Source organism: Chenopodium album, chromosome 11 (assembly GCF_948465745.1).
Source record: "Chenopodium album chromosome 11, dcCheAlbu1.1, whole genome shotgun sequence".
NCBI lineage: Eukaryota > Viridiplantae > Streptophyta > Magnoliopsida > Caryophyllales > Amaranthaceae > Chenopodium > Chenopodium album.
In genome coordinates this window covers 6926443-6944746 of record NC_137844.1, presented here as the reverse complement: position 1 = coordinate 6944746, position 18304 = coordinate 6926443, and the positions used below count along the sequence as shown (strand labels likewise).

Here is an 18304-nt window from a genome sequence, read left to right as displayed (position 1 = left end):
GAAATTAATTAATAATTGCCATGGAAAGCTCTGTAATTAGTAGGTACAATAGTAGATGGATAGCATTAGCTTCAAGCATATGGATAGAAGCATTACTAGGTGGTATATACACTTTTAGCATATATTCTCCTGTACTAAAATCCTCCCGATCCTATGATCAGACCACCCTCAACACCGTCTCCGTCTTCAAAGACATCGGCTCTACTTCCGGAGTTCTCTCCGGCCTCCTCTACACTGCGGCATCCTCAAGGTATAGCGTACCATGGGTGGTACACGTGTAGGGGGCGGTCGAGGGGTTCTTGGGCTACTTCTTCATGTGGTTAGCTGTGCTTGGTGTCATCCCTCGGCCACCCGTGCCTCTTATGTGTTTATTTATGTTTGTTGCTGCTCATTTTCTAACATTCTTCAATACTTGGAATGTTGTTACGTCTGTCCAGAATTTCCCTGAGTGTAGCGGTACGGTTGTAGGGCTTATGAAGGTACATATATATATCTACTCAATATAAATGAAGTATTGAAGTCTATATTCAACTTTATAAAATATGCTTTAATGAACTTTGAATATGATTTTCTACGTAAGAAGATAATTGTATGTTTTACTAATTTATGCTCCGTATATTATATGATCAGGGTTTTCTAGGACTAAGTGGAGCAATCTTAATCCAAATATATAAAGCATTTTTCAATGGCAATCCAAGTACATACATACTAATGCTTGCATTATTGCCAAGTATAGTCTCATTATCACTCATATATTTTGTGAAACAATGCCCTGATAAAACAGTTCAGAACAAGAACCCCCTGAATGCTATGTCCATAGTCTCTATACTTCTTGCTACATATCTAATGATCATCATTGTAACGGAAGCCATTTTCGTGTTCCCACAATGGGCGCGCCTTCTCTCATTTCTAGTCCTTCTATCATTTCTCTCTTTGCCTCTAAAAGTCGCCACAGAAGCTAACAATGAGGAGAAATCACACCCACTGCTCGGAAAAAACGATGCACTACCACCCTGTGATGATGCTGATTCAAATGAACCTGAGAAGAGCCTTGTGGGTGAAGAAGTTGTTGAATTGTGTCACGAAAACATGAACCTCTTGGAAGCTATGGGAAGCTTCAACTTCTGGCTTTTGTTTCTTGTTACGTTATGTGGAATGGGGTCGGGACTTGCCACCATAAATAATATGAGTCAGTTGGGAGAATCGCTTGGATATGATACAACCAAGACTAATACTTTGGTTTCCCTATGGTCGATATGGAACTTCTTTGGTCGTTTAGGAGCGGGTTATACATCTGATATTCTGCTACGTCAAAGGGGATGGGCTAGGCCGTTAGTCATGGCAATGGCGCTAGGTGCTATGACTGCAGGACATTTGATTATCAGTTCTGGATTTGTTGGTAATTTGTACATAGGAACAATCTTGGTGGGGATATGTTATGGTGCATTGTGGAGTTTGATGCCTACTATAGCTTCAGAAATTTTCGGTGTTTTGCATCTGGGAACCATTTACAATGCCATTGGTATAGCAAATCCTTTGGGAACTTATGTTCTATCTGTTTGGGTGATTGGGCATATTTACGACAAAGAAGCAGCAAAGCAAAATACTTGTCTTGGTGTTCATTGCTTCATGGTATCCTTCTTTGTGTTGGCATTTGTAAGCTTATTGGGTTTTCTTGTTGCTCTCACGCTGTTCTTCCGAACAAGGGTGTTTTACAGGTCTGTTGTGCTAAGAAAACTACGCCGTTCTCTAAATAGATAACAAAAGGGAACCGCCATTGCTAATGTTATTGCCAAGATTCGACGAATCCACCTCATAAGTTGTGCATAGTATGGAAATTTTTATGAAGAGATGAGTATGAAGAACAATTCTCAAGTACACCTCAAACTTGTGTGGACACGTATACGTTTACTTAATAAGTACTTCGTATTTTCGTAAATTATTATAGCTTATTGTTTTCTTGAGAATTATTCAATTATGAGTACAATTAAATATAATTATGTAAGCTTCACGATAGCTAATTTATATATTGTGTACAACTTGCATCTCTAAAAGAATGACTAAATAGTATTATCTATGCTTTAATTATGTGAAAAGGGTTATTTTCCAAATCTCTCTGCTAATACGATCAAATCTTTTAGTTATTTATAGTACTAATAATGCCAAGCAACGTGGAAACAGCAACCAAAGACCTACTCCATGAGTGCATCAACTAACACAAGTCCCATAAATTTAATCTCAAAGAAAGAAAGACATACAGAAGAACAACACAAGTCCCTCAAATTAATCTCAAACAAAGAAAAGAAAAACATTAGAATTTCATTGAACACAAAATAGATGCAATGGACAACATCGTTGGCAACCGATGGGTGGCAACTGTGGCTAGCATATGGATACAAGCAACCATGGGCGGTTCCTACGCCTTTGGCGTATACTCCCCTGCACTAAAATCCTCTCAATCCTATGATCAGTCCACACTTGACACAGTCTCTGTCTTCAAAGACATTGGTGCTAATGCCGGTGTCCTCTCAGGTCTCCTGTATGCAGCCACTGCTGCCTCATCTGGACCTCGTCGTTGGCGCTGCTTCCATGGACCATGGATAGTCCTTGCTGCAGGGGCAGTCCAGTGCTTCTTGGGATACTTCTTCATGTGGCTCGCAGTTGTTGGCCTAATACCTCGGCCACCTGTGCCCCTCATGTGCTTCTTCATGTTCCTAGCTGCCCATGCTCAAACTTTCTTCAGTACAGCTAATGTTGTTACAGGTGTTCTGAATTTCCCAGAATATAATGGGACTATTGTGGGGATATTGAAGGTCAGTTCATTCAAATTTGAAGTTATAGATATATTTTTTTTACCCTTAGAATATTGTGTATTTGTGTGCTTTTTCTAATGAAAAAATGTTTCCAAGTATAACAAATCCAATTTTGCTAGCATGGCACAAGACCTTAGATTAGACCATCCTTCCAACAGATTGTCGCGATTGAAAGAGCCATAGATTACACCTTATAGAACGAATCTCTCTACACACATAAAGCACTCAAAATTAGATATAGAGCAAGTCTTCCATGCAAAATCCAAGCAATTTCTAATATAAGTTTTTCTAGGATCCATGGAGGTGAACTATAAGATAGAGATTGAGCCATAGATTATACCTTATAGAACGGATCTCTCTGAACACATAAACCAAGTTGCAACAGATTGAGCCATAGGTCTACTCTAGAGAGTCCCTCCAAAAGCAAAGAAAATCTTAACAAACAGATATTGAGCAAGTCTTCCTAACTCTAATCTCTAAAAACTGGACAAATCCCGTAGTGTGGAGCCGTATCGGTCCACAACACCATTGATAGCACATGATCCCAAGTCTTACACAGATAATCAAGACCATTCCAAAGACTACACAAAAGATCTGTACAAGGAAACTACATAAAAGTATTCTTGGGTTGCCTATTTCAACTTTAAAAAAAAATTGAACACAAACTTCATACTAGTCATCTAGACCTTAGAGTACATAATATTCAAAATTATCTCAACAAATATCAGAAGTTACAGCTCATGCTTACATAAGTAAGCTTCTATTGTTAATTGAATGTTATTGAGTGATTTCGTAATTCATATGGTCAGGGCTTTCTTGGACTTACCGGAGCAATGACAATCCAAGTTTATCAAGCCTTTTTCAAGGGCAATCAAAGCACATTCATACTAATGTTAGCTTTGTTGCCAACTACAGTCACTTTCACAGTGATGTGTTTGGTGAGAATCAGCCCAGGAAGCAGACCGGATGACAAAAAGTACCTCAACCGTTTCTCTGTGGTTGCCCTGGTCCTAGCTGCCTTTATAATGATCATTATCATATTGGAGAATGTTATCGAATTTTCACGATGGGCACGTTTTATTACAGTTGCAGTTCTTATAGTACTGCTCTCATTACCTCTCAAAACCGCCATTGAAGCTACTAGAAACGAAAATATGTACCGAGTGCTTCTGGAAGGCGAATCACCAGCTGAGAGTGTTGTTGCAACTGAGGAATATAAAGTACTACCTAGTGCTTCAGATGAGATACAACCCGTTGAAGAAAGCATGGATATATTAGATGCCACATGTAGCTTAAACTTTTGGTTATTGTTTATTGCAATGTCATGTGGAATGGGTTCTGGACTTGCTACTATAAACAATATGAGTCAGATAGGACAGTCACTTGGCTACGACATGGTGAAGACCAATACATTGGTTTCTCTATGGTCAATATGGAATTTCCTAGGCCGTTTTGGAGCAGGCTACATATCAATCAATCAAAGCCTTAATCCCAAAAGTGGGGTCGGCTAACATGAACCAAATTTGATTATTCCGTGTAGTCATCAACATAAATCTTTCTCCTCCATCCCTTACGATCCAAAACTTCATCCTCACGTAAATCCATGCACTTCATATCCTTCCTCACTCCTTCCAACCAAGTCATCTTTGGTCTCCCTCTTCCTCGTTTAATCCCTCCATGGTCCCACTCTTCCACTCTTCGCACCGGTGCACCCTCGGGTCTCCGTCTTACATGTCCAAACCAACGCAGACGATTTTCCCTTAATTTATCTACAATGCCCGCCACACCTACTTGATGTATTTCGGGTCTCCCTTACACCACCCTTGAAGAGCTCATTATCTTAGCACATAAGATTGAGCAGCAACAAAAAGCAAGAGGCAAAAGTGAATCATCACGTTTTGCATCTCAAACCTCATTTCCCCAAAGAAAGCAAACGTCCAATTTTCCACCTTTCAAACCCACATCCAATCAGCCTACTTCTAAACCACCTTCACAAAACACCCAAAATTCCAACCCAAAACCAGCCCCAAGAAGATGCTTTAGGTGTCAAGGCCTTGGACATATGGCTAGTGATTGTCCAAATAAAAAAATTGTTACTTTGGTAGAGTATGAAGAGGAGAACGAATTAGAGGTTGAAGAGGACAGCAATCTTGAAGAGAATGATGAGTATGCGTGCCTAGGTCCAGATGAAGGAGAATGCTTGGTGGTTCGACGTACGCTTAGCAATTTGTTGGACCAAGAAGGGAGCTTGCAACGTGAGGCAATCTTTCACACTCGTTGCACCATTGGTGGAAAGGTATGCACTTTGATTATTGATGGAGGTAGTTGTACCAATGTAGCTTCGCAAGTTATGATAGACAAGTTGAAAATGAAAACTATCCCTCATCCTAAACCATATAAAATTCAATGGTTAAGTCATAGTAAAGGGATTCATGTCACACAACAAGTCTTGTTATCATTTAGCATTGGTAAAACTTATGAGGAAGAATTATGGTGTGATGTTGTACCTATGGAACCCGAAATACACAAGGGATAAACCAAGGATAAGTAAGACTAAAACCAAAAAGGCTTCTTAGATACAGACACACCACTAAGAAACGAGTTTGGGTTCCTAAGATCACAAGCCAACTAGTAGTCTAAGCTAGTTAACTAAGCAAAGGAAACGAAATTCCAAATCCAAGAATTTCAAGTTTGTTTCTAATCCAAGAAACGAGTGTAAAAACACAATTTTTTGTTCAAAATATTCTCTATATTTTTCATTCACATTTGCTTGTTATTTATAGTAAACAAGCATCATAAGTACAAGCTAACTTAATTGACTTTTTAGCTCACTTGTTACATGCTTAAACTAAGCATCAAAATCTGATTTTTAATGTCTAGATACATCAATTAAAGAAGCTAAACTTAACTAGGTACATAAGCTTAGAAAGTGGCGGTTTGTAACCTCCAAAAGATGCTCCAAAAATCAGAAAATAAGAGAGCTTAACTCCCCCTTAATGCACGTCCAACAAAGCAGCAAATGAAGGCTTAAACTCCCCTTGATTTACGCCCAACAAAGCAGCAAGTGAAGGCTTTAAACTCCCCTTGATTTACGCCCAACAAAGCAGCAAATTAGAAGCAAAACAGCCCCATAATTCACGCCTAATTCAAACAGCAAAAGAAGAGTAATTTCCCCTTGATTCTAGCCTTGAAAGTAGCTTGAATGTATGTGGACTAAAGTGTATTTGGACGCCCTTTAGTTGCTCCAAAAGCTGACCGAATTGAACAGCCAAATGAAGGCCGAAATTAAGGCTTAAGATGCTCCAAGTTTGACTGAAATTAACGGCCACTTAAAGGCTGAAATTAAGGCTTGTAATGGCTTGTAATTCCTCTTTGAAAACTGATTGTAACTCCCATTTTGAAGCCTTGAGATTCCTCCAAAAGAATTTCGGATTCTATGTTGTTTTCCAAGCTTAAATGGCTGTCTTCTTTTGTGTATCTTGTACTTGTACTTTATGTGAATGTAACAATATTTTTCGAACTAAAATTAGCTAAAAAGAAGTAAGAAAAATATAACTAATTTGCAAACTTAAAAGAACTAAAGTTTACAATTTATTCAAAGCATAAAAAGAACTAGAATGAACTAGTTAATAAGAACAACAAGAAACTCAAAGGATTGAATATCTTGTTGCACATAGATAGAACGCATAGCATCAATGCATGATGCTACATCTTGGACCAAAGAAACGTCCATAACCAAGTTGTTAGGCTTGGCTACAACATTCCCCCCTTCTTGAAAAGAGTTTGCCCTCAAACTCGGCAATTCTTCAAGCTCATCATAGTAAAGTGATAAATCAGCCACATTAAAGATGCTAGAAACACCATACTCTCCGTGCAATGCAACTTTGTAAGCATTATCAACCAATATTGGAATAGGAAACCGATACTTGATATGCTTTGGGGGTAATCCATGAAGGATATCGTTGGGGAAAACATGAGCATAGGTTTTGAGAAGAGAGGCAAGGAGTGGGTGATTTTTTTCTGAGAGGCAAAGAGTGGTGAGGAAAGTGGGAAGCGTGGATGTGGAGTGATCATTTTTGGGGATTAAAGAGGTAAGGACAATTTTCTTTCCATCCTTAGAAAAGGAGTAGGTGTTTTTGTAACCATCATGCATCACACGTCTATCAAATAACCAAGGCCTACCAAGTAAAACATGACATGCATCCATAGGTACAACATCACACCATAATTCTTCCTCATAAGTTTTACCAATGCTAAATGATAACAAGACTTGTTGTGTGACATAAATCCCTTTACTATGACTTAACCATTGAATTTTATATGGTGTAGGATGAGGGATAGTTTTCATTTTCAACTTGTCTATCATAACTTGCGAAGCTACATTGGTACAACTACCTCCATCAATAATCAAAGTGCATACCTTTCCTCCAATGGTGCAACGAGTGCGAAAGATTGCCTCACGTTGCAAGCTCCCTTCTTGGTCCAACATATTGCTTAGTGTACGTCGAACCACCAAACATTCCCCTTCATCCGGACCTAGACACGCATACTCATCATTCTCCTCAAGGTTGTTGTCCTCTTCATCTTCTAATTCGTTCTCCTCTTCATGCTCCACCAAAGTAACAATTTTCAAGAAGGGGGGAATGTTGTAGCCAAGCCTAACAACTTGGTTATGGACGTTTCTTTGGTCCAAGATGTAGCATCATGCATTGATGCTATGCGTTCTATCTATGTGCAACAAGATATTCAATCCTTTGAGTTTCTTGTTGTTCTTATTAACTAGTTCATTCTAGTTCTTTTTATGCTTTGAATAAATTGTAAACTTTAGTTCTTTTAAGTTTGCAAATTAGTTATATTTTTCTTACTTCTTTTTAGCTAATTTTAGTTCGAAAAATATTGTTACATTCACATAAAGTACAAGTACAAGATACACAAAAGAAGACAGCCATTTAAGCTTGGAAAACAACATAGAATCCGAAATTCTTTTGGAGGAATCTCAAGGCTTCAAAATGGGAGTTACAATCAGTTTTCAAAGAGGAATTACAAGCCATTACAAGCCTTAATTTCAGCCTTTAAGTGGCCGTTAATTTCAGTCAAACTTGGAGCATCTTAAGCCTTAATTTCGGCCTTCATTTGGCTGTTCAATTCGGTCAGCTTTTGGAGCAACTAAAGGGCGTCCAAATACACTTTAGTCCACATACATTCAAGCTACTTTCAAGGCTAGAATCAAGGGGAAATTACTCTTCTTTTGCTGTTTGAATTAGGCGTGAATTATGGGGCTGTTTTGCTTCTAATTTGCTGCTTTGTTGGGCGTAAATCAAGGGGAGTTTAAAGCCTTCACTTGCTGCTTTGTTGGGCGTAAATCAAGGGGAGTTTAAGCCTTCATTTGCTGCTTTGTTGGACGTGCATTAAGGGGGAGTTAAGCTCTCTTATTTTCTGATTTTTGGAGCATCTTTTGGAGGTTACAAACCGCCACTTTCTAAGCTTATGTACCTAGTTAAGTTTAGCTTCTTTAATTGATGTATCTAGACATTAAAAATCAGATTTTGATGCTTAGTTTAAGCATGTAACAAGTGAGCTAAAAAGTCAATTAAGTTAGCTTGTACTTATGATGCTTGTTTACTATAAATAACAAGCAAATGTGAATGAAAAATATAGAGAATATTTTGAACAAAAAATTGTGTTTTTACACTCGTTTCTTGGATTAGAAACAAACTTGAAATTCTTGGATTTGGAATTTCGTTTCCTTTGCTTAGTTAACTAGCTTAGACTACTAGTTGGCTTGTGATCTTAGGAACCCAAACTCGTTTCTTAGTGGTGTGTCTGTATCTAAGAAGCCTTTTTGGTTTTAGTCTTACTTATCCTTGGTTTATCCCTTGTGTATTTCGGGTTGATACTCCAAATATACAACATTTGGCGCTAGAAGGAGGGGGACTAGCAAAAAAAAAAAAAAAAAAAAAAAAAAAATACTCGTCCCAAAACACATATCCCAAACACCTACCCCAAACACAAACCCAAACACAACCATGACAAACGTTCCACCACCTAATTGGCAAGAATATGTCAATAAGGTTGAGCAAGAGAAAGAAGATATGGAGCAACGAATGAAGTACAAGAAGATATGGAGCAGGCTACATATCTGATATCTTATTGCGCCAAAAAGGATTGGCACGGCCGTTAATGATAGCAATCAGTCTAGCAACCATGACTGTAGGACATCTTGTTATTTCACTAGGATTTCCGGGGAATTTGTACATTGGAACTATTTTGGTTGGGATATGCTATGGTGCACAGTGGAGTCTAATGCCTACAATCACTGCAGAGATATTTGGGGTGAAACATATGGGTACTATCTTCAATACCATTGGTATCGCGAGCCCTATAGGAACTTACTTCCTCTCGGTTTGGGTGATTGGAAATATATATGACAGACAAGCAAGGAATACCAATACTTGCTACGGAGTACACTGTTTCATGTCATCCTTCTTTATCTTGGCTTTTGTTAGCTTTTTGGGGTTTCTTGTTGCTTTGACATTGTTCTTCCGAACAAAGGCATTTTATAAGTTTGTTGTCTTAAGAAGATTACATATTCTTTGAAACTGTAAAGCTTGAATGTATGTATCAATTCTTTTTCCCCTCAAGGAAGGGGTTTCAATGTGGCTTCTTGTTTGTATTGTTTGGTCCTATAGTTACTATCGAATACTCTCTTTGTCCCTTACTTTTTCACCATTTGACCCAAAGTACTCTCACAAAAAAATAAGTCCTTAGTGCATAAAAAGGGATAGAGGGAGCACTTAGTAATTAATCATTTGGTTTCCTAAAAAGAAAAAAGTAATTAATCATTTGGTAGCATATAGGAAGTAACAAACTAACACTTTTAACGAAGTTATAGTTACAACTTACAAGGACTTCCATTGTATAGGAATGGCGAAAATTGTTTGTTTGAATAGCCCATATTTACCTCGGAAAGAAGAAAAAAAAAAGCAGAAACCTACAATGGAAACAAATCACATTTGTCTTAATTCTATTGGAAGTTGGAGAGAATAGGAATAAATTGAATTTAAAGCCATTGCTTTCATATGACAAAGATGTCAAGTTCCTATCTTGGCTTTTCCTTTTTTAACCACTAACACTTATCTATGACAAAATGAGCCTTCAACAATCACCCCATCCTCACCCTCACCACAACTCTGTTATCTAACTTCTCTCTTTTTTCCTCCTTTGCTATTTATCCTTTCTCACTTCACCTCCCTTCACTCTACAAAAATTGTTCTTTTACGGGTTTTAAGGGCTCGATTTTCATAATTACTCCGTAGACCGTAGAACACATCCTTTAAAATGTTTAAGTCAGCCCAGCTTTCTTTCTTTCTCCCTTTCCTCCAACTCCAACCATTGCTATCAAAACACACCATTAGTAGTCCCGTTTGCTGGCCAGTCGCACTCCCAAGTAAGGGCAATATAGGCATGCAAAAATAATTTCAACAAATGTATTTATCACCCTCCCCCCGCCTTCCCTCATCTTAGTCATCTAGTGTTATCTAAGCAAGAAAATACTCTTCCCTTGGCTTCCTAAACTCGATCCTATTCAAACGAGTTGTAAGAGTATCACCTATATCAATATGAGCAGTAGTGAAAGATGGATGGCAACAGTGGCCAGCATATGGATACAATCAATCGTAGGAGGTTCTTATGCCTTTGGTGTATATTCACCTGCAATCAAATCCTCCCAATCCTACGATCAATCAACCCTGGATACTGTGTCCGTGTTCAAAGACATTGGTAGTAATGTAGGTGTCCTTTCTGGCCTCCTATACGCTGCTGTCACCGCCTCCTCCAGACCTCGCCCCTGGCATTGCTTCCAAGGGCCCTGGGTGGTCCTCGCGGTAGGAAATATACAATGCTTCTTAGGCTACTTCTTAATGTGGCTTGCAGTTGTCGGGTTCATCCCTCGGCCTCCTGTACCCCTCATGTGCATCTTCATGTTCCTAGCTGCCCATGGTCCAACTTTCTTCAGCACTGCCACTGTTGTCACTGGTGTGCTGAATTTTCCAGATTATAGCGGGACCATTGTGGGCATCATGAAGGTGATTTGAACCCAATTGTTTTAATTTTTAAATTTATATGTTTAAATTGTTTGTTTTTCATGTGTCTGCAAATATCCTACAGCAGTACATTACAATCAATGCAATGTCAAAAATAGAAGACCTATATCGTTAGACTTTACTACTAAGTCAAAAATAGAAGACTATTAATCTATAGGTTCCATAAGGTGTAAGGTATAGTAATAGAGCAATTTGTCAAAATGGAAATGAAAATGATAAAATTAATTAAATCAACGAAAACAAAAGGTTATAAAAACTTTTTTTAAAAAAAAAAAAAAGAAAAAGAAAAATTGTACAATTGATACAAGTACTTTACGAAAAAGTATTTCTTTTTTTTTTTTTTGAAACCAACGAAAAAGTATTTCTAACTTTGTGTATCTTTCTTAATTAAATTAAAAATGATACAAGTACTTTAACCCATCAATATTGTGAAAATTATCAAGATAGAGATTTTTGTTTTGATTCGTTCTCTATTAAGTTTTAAAGGATATACTGTATTTTGGATATAATTTAGTTATGCACTAACTACTCAAGTGGGACCACTTTGTCCAATATTAAAATCAACAATTCTCAAAATTAGGACCACTAGACATTTAGGAGATCGATGGTTCAATTGTCTTGCTTCATGCATTTAGATTTTTTAGTTACTAATAAATCCTATAGCTATATCCCATATGACTTCCTTAAAAATACATTCATTCAATCTTCACTCTACAAAAATCACATTTCTTGGGGGCATACTTAATTTGTTATATTGCCTCTTTCGACTATTCTACTCCGACCCATCAGAACATCAATCCTTTTATAAATAATAAATTTTCTCTTTTTTTTTACTCCTTTATAGATTAGTGCACGATTTTATAAGAAGATGCTCCTAATCTTTACATTGTATCTTACTTTTTTAAATAAAATATACGGAGCAAAAAGTAAAACCATTAAATCTTGCAAATTGCTGAGTTGGAAAACTATTGAATGTCCCCTAACTAAAGACGTCAATTCGAGTAATTAGGTCAAGTCCGGCGAAGTCGAGTGAGGTTAGGTTTATTTCAAATTTGAGTCATACTAAATTATTGTATCTATATAAATTGAAATCTAAATCGAATATTGTTCGGATCAATCAAGTCAATTTTTGACACCTCTACCTCTAACTAAACAATCTCTCTTCAAATAAGAAACCCATAGATTCATCGGGCATCTCTTTTTCTTCTGACTAAAAAAAAATCATAAATACTTATTTGATTGGTTCTAAAATTTCAAAGATGCAAAAGTATACTTAGTATTATTAATTGTTGATTGTTACGTTAAACAATTAAGGACTCCCAAGTCCCACCTCACAATGTCACATAGAGATCAACAACCTTAGACACTCGTCGACAAGTCCGAATAAACCATAGGTAAGCCACCCAAATAGGCCAGCAATTTCAAAAGCGATATTACTTAATAATACAGTTTTGTAGGCTACTTATAACTTACTCAATGGACATGTAATGTAAATATTCCTGGAATAGCCTGTTCTCTACAACTCCACAAGATTGGCTGGACCACAAACCCACAATCTAAACCAAAATCAACTCTATTGATACTAAAAGCAGGAAGCTCAAGCAGACATCAAGTCATCAACACATCATCAAGTGACACCTACTCATAATTCACCTTTTTATGTTCAGCAATAAATTGAAAGAAGAGTTGCAATTAAAAGTGAACAGAGGAAGTATTACTTGTTTGCATGGTTTCAAACCTCTTCTATGTCATTCAAATCTAAGCCTTCCAAGCTTCGAATCAACCTCACCAGAGATCAGCAGTCTTATTAGTCAGCTGTATCACAATAAACAGAAAATAAAGGATTATAAGCCCTTTAGCAGTCAATACAAACTTTGAACTAAAATTACAGGCAAACACCCGACAACCTATGTCCACACTGCACAACATGCCACAAAGATCATGGACAATATTACTGTACTAGACAAAGGTCAGAAATCATGCCTGGTAGACCTGTAACAAACATAGCAATAATCAAAAGAAATTCATTCTAAGTGCTGATGGTCAAAAAATCGTCCCTTTCTGAGTGACTGAGTGTAAGATCTGACAATACTAGTTTTTTTTTTTAAGAAACAAACTACAATACAGATGCATATTAGATCAAATATAACAGCATAGTAAAAGACAGCAATGGTAATAAAAGAGAAAGTGATGAGCTACAGCCAATATTCTACGAGTGTATACAGTATATTTAAAATAAATAAATAAATAAAAACGACTATCAAAATGTAACTCGTCTAGGCGTCTATATGGCACCAATACTATTAGTGCCATTAAGACACTAAATCAGATATTAATTGCATTAACAATGGTAATAAGCAATGCTTGAGACTCTTTTTAAGACTCTAGAGTCTAGAATTTCTCAAGTAGATAACAAATTAAGTTATTAACAACTTTTCTGCACAAAACTTTGATTTGTTATAAGTTGTACACATACATGGCTTTTCTTAACTTCAATGTTCAATTAAAGTTACTGATAGTTTCCTTTTTCCCCTAATGGCCAGGGATTTCTTGGACTGACTGGAGCAATTTTAATCCAAATATATCAAGCATTTTTCAAGGGCAACCAGAGCAACTTCATTCTAATGCTGGCTTTGTTGCCAACTACAGTCACTTTCTCACTGATGTGCTTGGTAAAAATCTGCCCAGCCAGTGGATCCGACGACAAAAGGCACCTAAATCGCTTCTCACTAATTGCCCTGATTCTGGCTGTGTTTCTTATGATCATCATCATACTGGAAAATGTACTCGTCTTTCCACAATGGGCACGCCTTTTTGCACTGGTAGTTCTGTTATTGTTGCTTGGTTCACCTCTTAGAATTGCCCTAGAAGCTATTGGCAAGGAAAAATCTCAGACACTGCTTCTGGTAAAAGAGCCACTGGCTGACAGTAATTATTTACATGCATCTGACGAGTTTGTGGGTGAAAAAGATTACAATGAATTATCCATTACTTTGAATGAAATACCACAACCAGCCGAAGAAAACATAGATATTATGAAGGCCATGCAGAGCTTAAACTTTTGGTTGTTGTTTGTTTCCATGTCTTGCGGAATGGGTTCAGGGCTTGCTACCATAAACAATCTAAGCCAGATAGGGCAATCACTGGGTTATGATACAGTCAAGATCAATACATTGGTTTCACTTTGGTCAATATGGAATTTCCTAGGTCGTTTTGGAGCAGGGTACATATCTGATATATTACTGCGGCAAAAAGGATGGACACGACCGCTGATGGTTGCAATCACTCAAGCAACCATGATTGCAGGGCATCTCGTTATTTCTTCGGGCTTCTCAGGAAATTTGTACATAGGAACTACCCTGGTTGGGATATGTTATGGTGCTCAGTGGAGCCTAATGCCTACTATTACTGCAGAGATATTTGGTGTTCAGCATATGGGTACAATTTTCAATACCATTGGTATAGCAAGTCCGGTTGGCACTTACATCCTCTCAGTTTGGGTGATTGGACATATTTATGACAAACAAGCAGGGGAGGACAATACTTGCTACGGGGTTCAGTGTTTCATGGTATCCTTCTTTCTCTTGGCATTCATAAGCCTATTGGGATTTCTTATTGCTCTAACATTGTTCTTCCGAACTAAGGCATTTTACCAGTTCGCTGTGCTAAGAAGATTGCGGTTCCTTAAAAAGTAAAGCTTTTGATGTAAGGGTTCTTGTTCATCTATCATATGTTGTTTGGTCCACTTTGTTCTATGAGATATAGAGATGTCAGCAATAGGAGCATAAGAAATGTAATAAGACAATGGTTTTGATTATTATTGATAGAGTCTCGGCCTCTTGTAAGTTGCAAGAAAAGATAAGAGTCTCGGCCTCTTGTAAGTTGCAAGAAAAGTACAGTATGCATAGCAGGTTTAATCTAAAGAATGGAAGTACTCCCTGCTCATAACAGTTTCGTACCGCAATCTCTTTTTCCTCAGGCATTAGGAATTAGGATGTGTAAATGTGAAGCCTTTCGTAGGTGGAGGCAGATGAGATAAAAATGGATGTCACTATTAAGATCTAAAGAATTGGATACACTTCCAATGGTGCTCAATGGCATCATTTTTCTCCCTCCTGGCTACCTAAAGTTGGTGTAAGTGATATATAGTATTGCCTGATGCTAGAAAGGATTTTGTGAAATTTGATCGGCTGTTCCATTTGGATTATTCTACGAGACACATATCAGAATGCAGAAAAAATAAAATTTCAAAACTGATTGAACAAATTCTAAAGCAAGTAAAAGAATAACGTCATCTTCACAAAATGAGCATATAACAACAAACTACAAATTATCCACTAATCTATTGATGTTTGTGTCAAAAAGCATGATTACAAATTAACAAAATGACACTATTTTGAAATATATAACTGACAAAACAAAAGCAGGGCTTTCAAGAGGGAAGGGGCAGAAACAATTCCAGTTAGCAAAAACACATAAAGCTAACCTTAAACTCTAAGCAGTTAGCAGTTTAGCACCAGTTGCCACAGATTTTCTAAGTTTCCACCACATCCTCCAATATATGGTACTTCGGTCAAGCTTCAGATGCACATCAGACATTTTGTGTTCCTAGACAAGAAATACACAAGAAGAGAACTTTTAGCGAAGAATTCAAGTTGGCGATCCGATTTCATAAACCTGCCTTACAAGAATCTTACATGATTGGAGCATTCCAATATGGTAATATACTAGGGAATTTCAAGCCATATACAATTTTTTTTTGGCAACTGCAACAAAGACCAACAAATGTCAACAATATTACCTATAAAGATTCCACCTATTTAATGACACATGTTTTTACTTTTGCACTATTAATATACTTCCTTCGTTTCTTTTTAGTTGCATCACTTTCCTAACACGAAAGTTTCAAATTAATTGCATCACTTTCCTTTTTAGTTAATAAACTCTCTCTATCTCTCTCCTATCACTATGATGCAACTAAAAAAAATGGAGGAAGTACTAATTTTGTCCACATGTTTTTACTTATATATCATTGGGGAAGCTAAGTGGGAGCCTATTCTGTACACTTGGGTAATTTACTCATTAATTTTTGCCCATTTAATAAATGAGCAAAATATTTTTGGTCATTTATTAAATGACCAAAAATTAATGAGCAAATTACCGTACACCCGGTGTATATAACAAATTCTAAGCTAAGTGAGCCATATTTACCAAAATCTCAAGGTGTTCAATAGTAGAAAGAAAGAGGTAGAAGCTCCACAACATCATCAAAGTTAAAGACTCGCCCATACAACATTACAAAACTCCGTATGTACCTTGGCACGAAGATATTTGCTACAAATTCCATACACAACAGTTGCTGACAATCTGACATTACGAGTAAAGGCACTATTTCCATGAAAGACTCGCCCGTATTTTGATAATCCGTGGTCAAATTCATAAAAAGATAGTTTAATCAGAGCGCATTCAATTGTAAGTGCATGAAAAAACACTGAGATTTCAAAGTGACATGAATAAGGACACCTCAAAATATGTAATCATTTTTTTTTTTTTTTGAAACCGCTCAAAATATGTAATCATATTAAGCAACTTCTTCAATAAACATTAAGGGAAAGGGATAAATAAAACGATTAATGAAAAACAATCAATAATATGATCATTAAACCTTAAATTGGTGTTGAGATTTCGGATATGTAATTGAATAATAGAATTACGAATTCAAACTTAAACCCAAAAAATAATACACACTTGAATCGAAATACATACCGTTCATTATTACAATTAACGATAAACCCTAAATTGTGAAATTGATATATTCGATAATTTAAAAAAGGAAAAAAAAATTACCTCAGGAATTGCTTCAATGGAGATTGGAGAAGAGAATGCTCAGAAGCCGCTTCAATGGGGCTTTAAGCGTGCGCGCTAAAGTGTAAAGGTCCAATTAAAGAAGGACCAAAAAAATAAAGGCTGTCAAATTGGGTCTATGTTTCGGCCCGAATTTGGATAACGTTAGGTTAGTGTGTGAGCCAGTGAGTGTGTCTACTTGGGTCGTACCGGATTTGTTTGAGTTACGTTGAGTTGGGTGAAGTTGGATCATTTAGAGGCTTATTATAGCTTTGGTCCAATGGATTCGGATTGGTTTTGGTATGGGTAATGTTGGCTTTGGTTTTAAGGTTTAGATTTGGGGTAGGCTTGTAATAATGTACTTTTAGATTTGGGTTATGTTAGGATCAAGTGGATATAATGTTCGAGTCAACTTTAAGCTAGTATATTGTTCTAAAAGGGGGGGACATAGTAATGTGTAAAATTAAGAGGGAGATTAATGACATGCAAATGCATAATACTCGCACTTCGTAATTTATAGAGATGTTGGGCTCAATAGTGTGGGCTGGTTAGGTTCAGGCCAAATTAGATTTATGGTTCAAGTTGGATTCAGGCAATGTTAAGTCTGTATGTCTACTTGGTCAAATTGTATCTGTTTGGGTCATTGGTGGAGTTGGATTATTTAGGGTCTGTTCACATTTTCTGAACTGAACTAATTGGAGCTGAACTGATTGGAGCTGAATTGAAGTGAACTGAATTGAATAGAGCTAAAATGAATAGTTTATGAGAGAAGGAAATTAGAAGTTGAACTGAACTGATTGGAGCTGAACTGAGCTGAAGTGATTGGAGTTGAACTGAACTGAAATTAAGCTGAAGTGAATAGCCCTTAGTGTTTCGAGTTTGAGTTAATTTCAATTCGAGTCGTTTTGGTTTCAGTTTAATCAATTTAGATTTTGGGCAGGTTTGTACCCGTTTACTTCAGGTTTGGGTTAAGTTTGGGTGGCTGAGTTTAGGGTTTGGATTGACTCTTACCTAAATCTGGTTATTGGGTAGGGTAGCCTAATGTTAATAAGGTTAGGGTCAAGTTTAAAGGGCTCTTAATGGACAGGGCCTATAATGGACATGACCCTTATTAGGTAGGGTTAATATAAGGTCAAAATGTTTGTCCAATTTAATAAATAAAAAAATAAAAAAAATAGATAATGTAAAAAAATTACATAGATATTTTTGTATTCATGTTATACTTGATACTGTAATGGTTTTGTCCATGTTTACTTTAATCGATAGTTTGTTGGCCCACCTATTATTGACCCGCTATTGACCCGTAACCCGCATTTGCCCGACTTACTATTGACCCTATAAAATGTGACCCTTTTTGACCCGACTCGTAATTGACCCACACTGACCTTGACCCGACCCGTCCAATAACCAGGTTTACTCTTAGCTAGTTTAGTATACATATGAGTCAAGTTTGAAACAGATTGAGCCTTAAATACAGTTAATGTTACATATAATCATAAATTTGAAGTAGAGGTGATCAGTTAGATCAACCTGCCAACCCGGCCC

General features: G+C 37.0%; 2 protein-coding genes, 1 long non-coding RNA gene and 1 pseudogene across 3 annotated transcripts; 3 read left to right on the top strand and 1 right to left on the bottom strand.

Moving 5' to 3' along the window:
* The first annotated feature begins 18 nt into the window (after positions 1–18).
* Positions 19–1761, top strand: LOC145568418 (protein NUCLEAR FUSION DEFECTIVE 4-like; annotated as a pseudogene).
* A 457-nt stretch (positions 1762–2218) lies between these two features.
* On the top strand, positions 2219–9485 carry LOC145567270 (protein NUCLEAR FUSION DEFECTIVE 4-like). Its single transcript, XM_081626531.1, has 3 exons — positions 2219–2813; positions 3623–4274; positions 8944–9485. The coding sequence occupies exons 1-3, from the start codon at positions 2343–2345 to the stop codon at positions 9408–9410; spliced, it is 1590 nt and encodes a 529-aa protein (XP_081482657.1). The 5' UTR covers positions 2219–2342; the 3' UTR covers positions 9411–9485.
* Positions 2256–16908, bottom strand: LOC145567271 (uncharacterized). The gene is made up of 4 exons (XR_014095536.1): positions 16763–16908; positions 15402–15523; positions 12634–12730; positions 2256–3021 (listed from the first exon to the last, which is right to left on the bottom strand). It is a non-coding gene; the product is annotated as an uncharacterized LOC145567271 (long non-coding RNA).
* Positions 10162–14735, top strand: LOC145567269 (protein NUCLEAR FUSION DEFECTIVE 4-like). The gene is made up of 2 exons (XM_081626529.1): positions 10162–10897; positions 13459–14735. Exons 1-2 carry the CDS (start codon positions 10433–10435, stop codon positions 14608–14610), a joined length of 1617 nt encoding a protein of 538 aa, XP_081482655.1. The 5' UTR covers positions 10162–10432; the 3' UTR covers positions 14611–14735.
* Positions 16909–18304: the final 1396 nt, after the last annotated feature.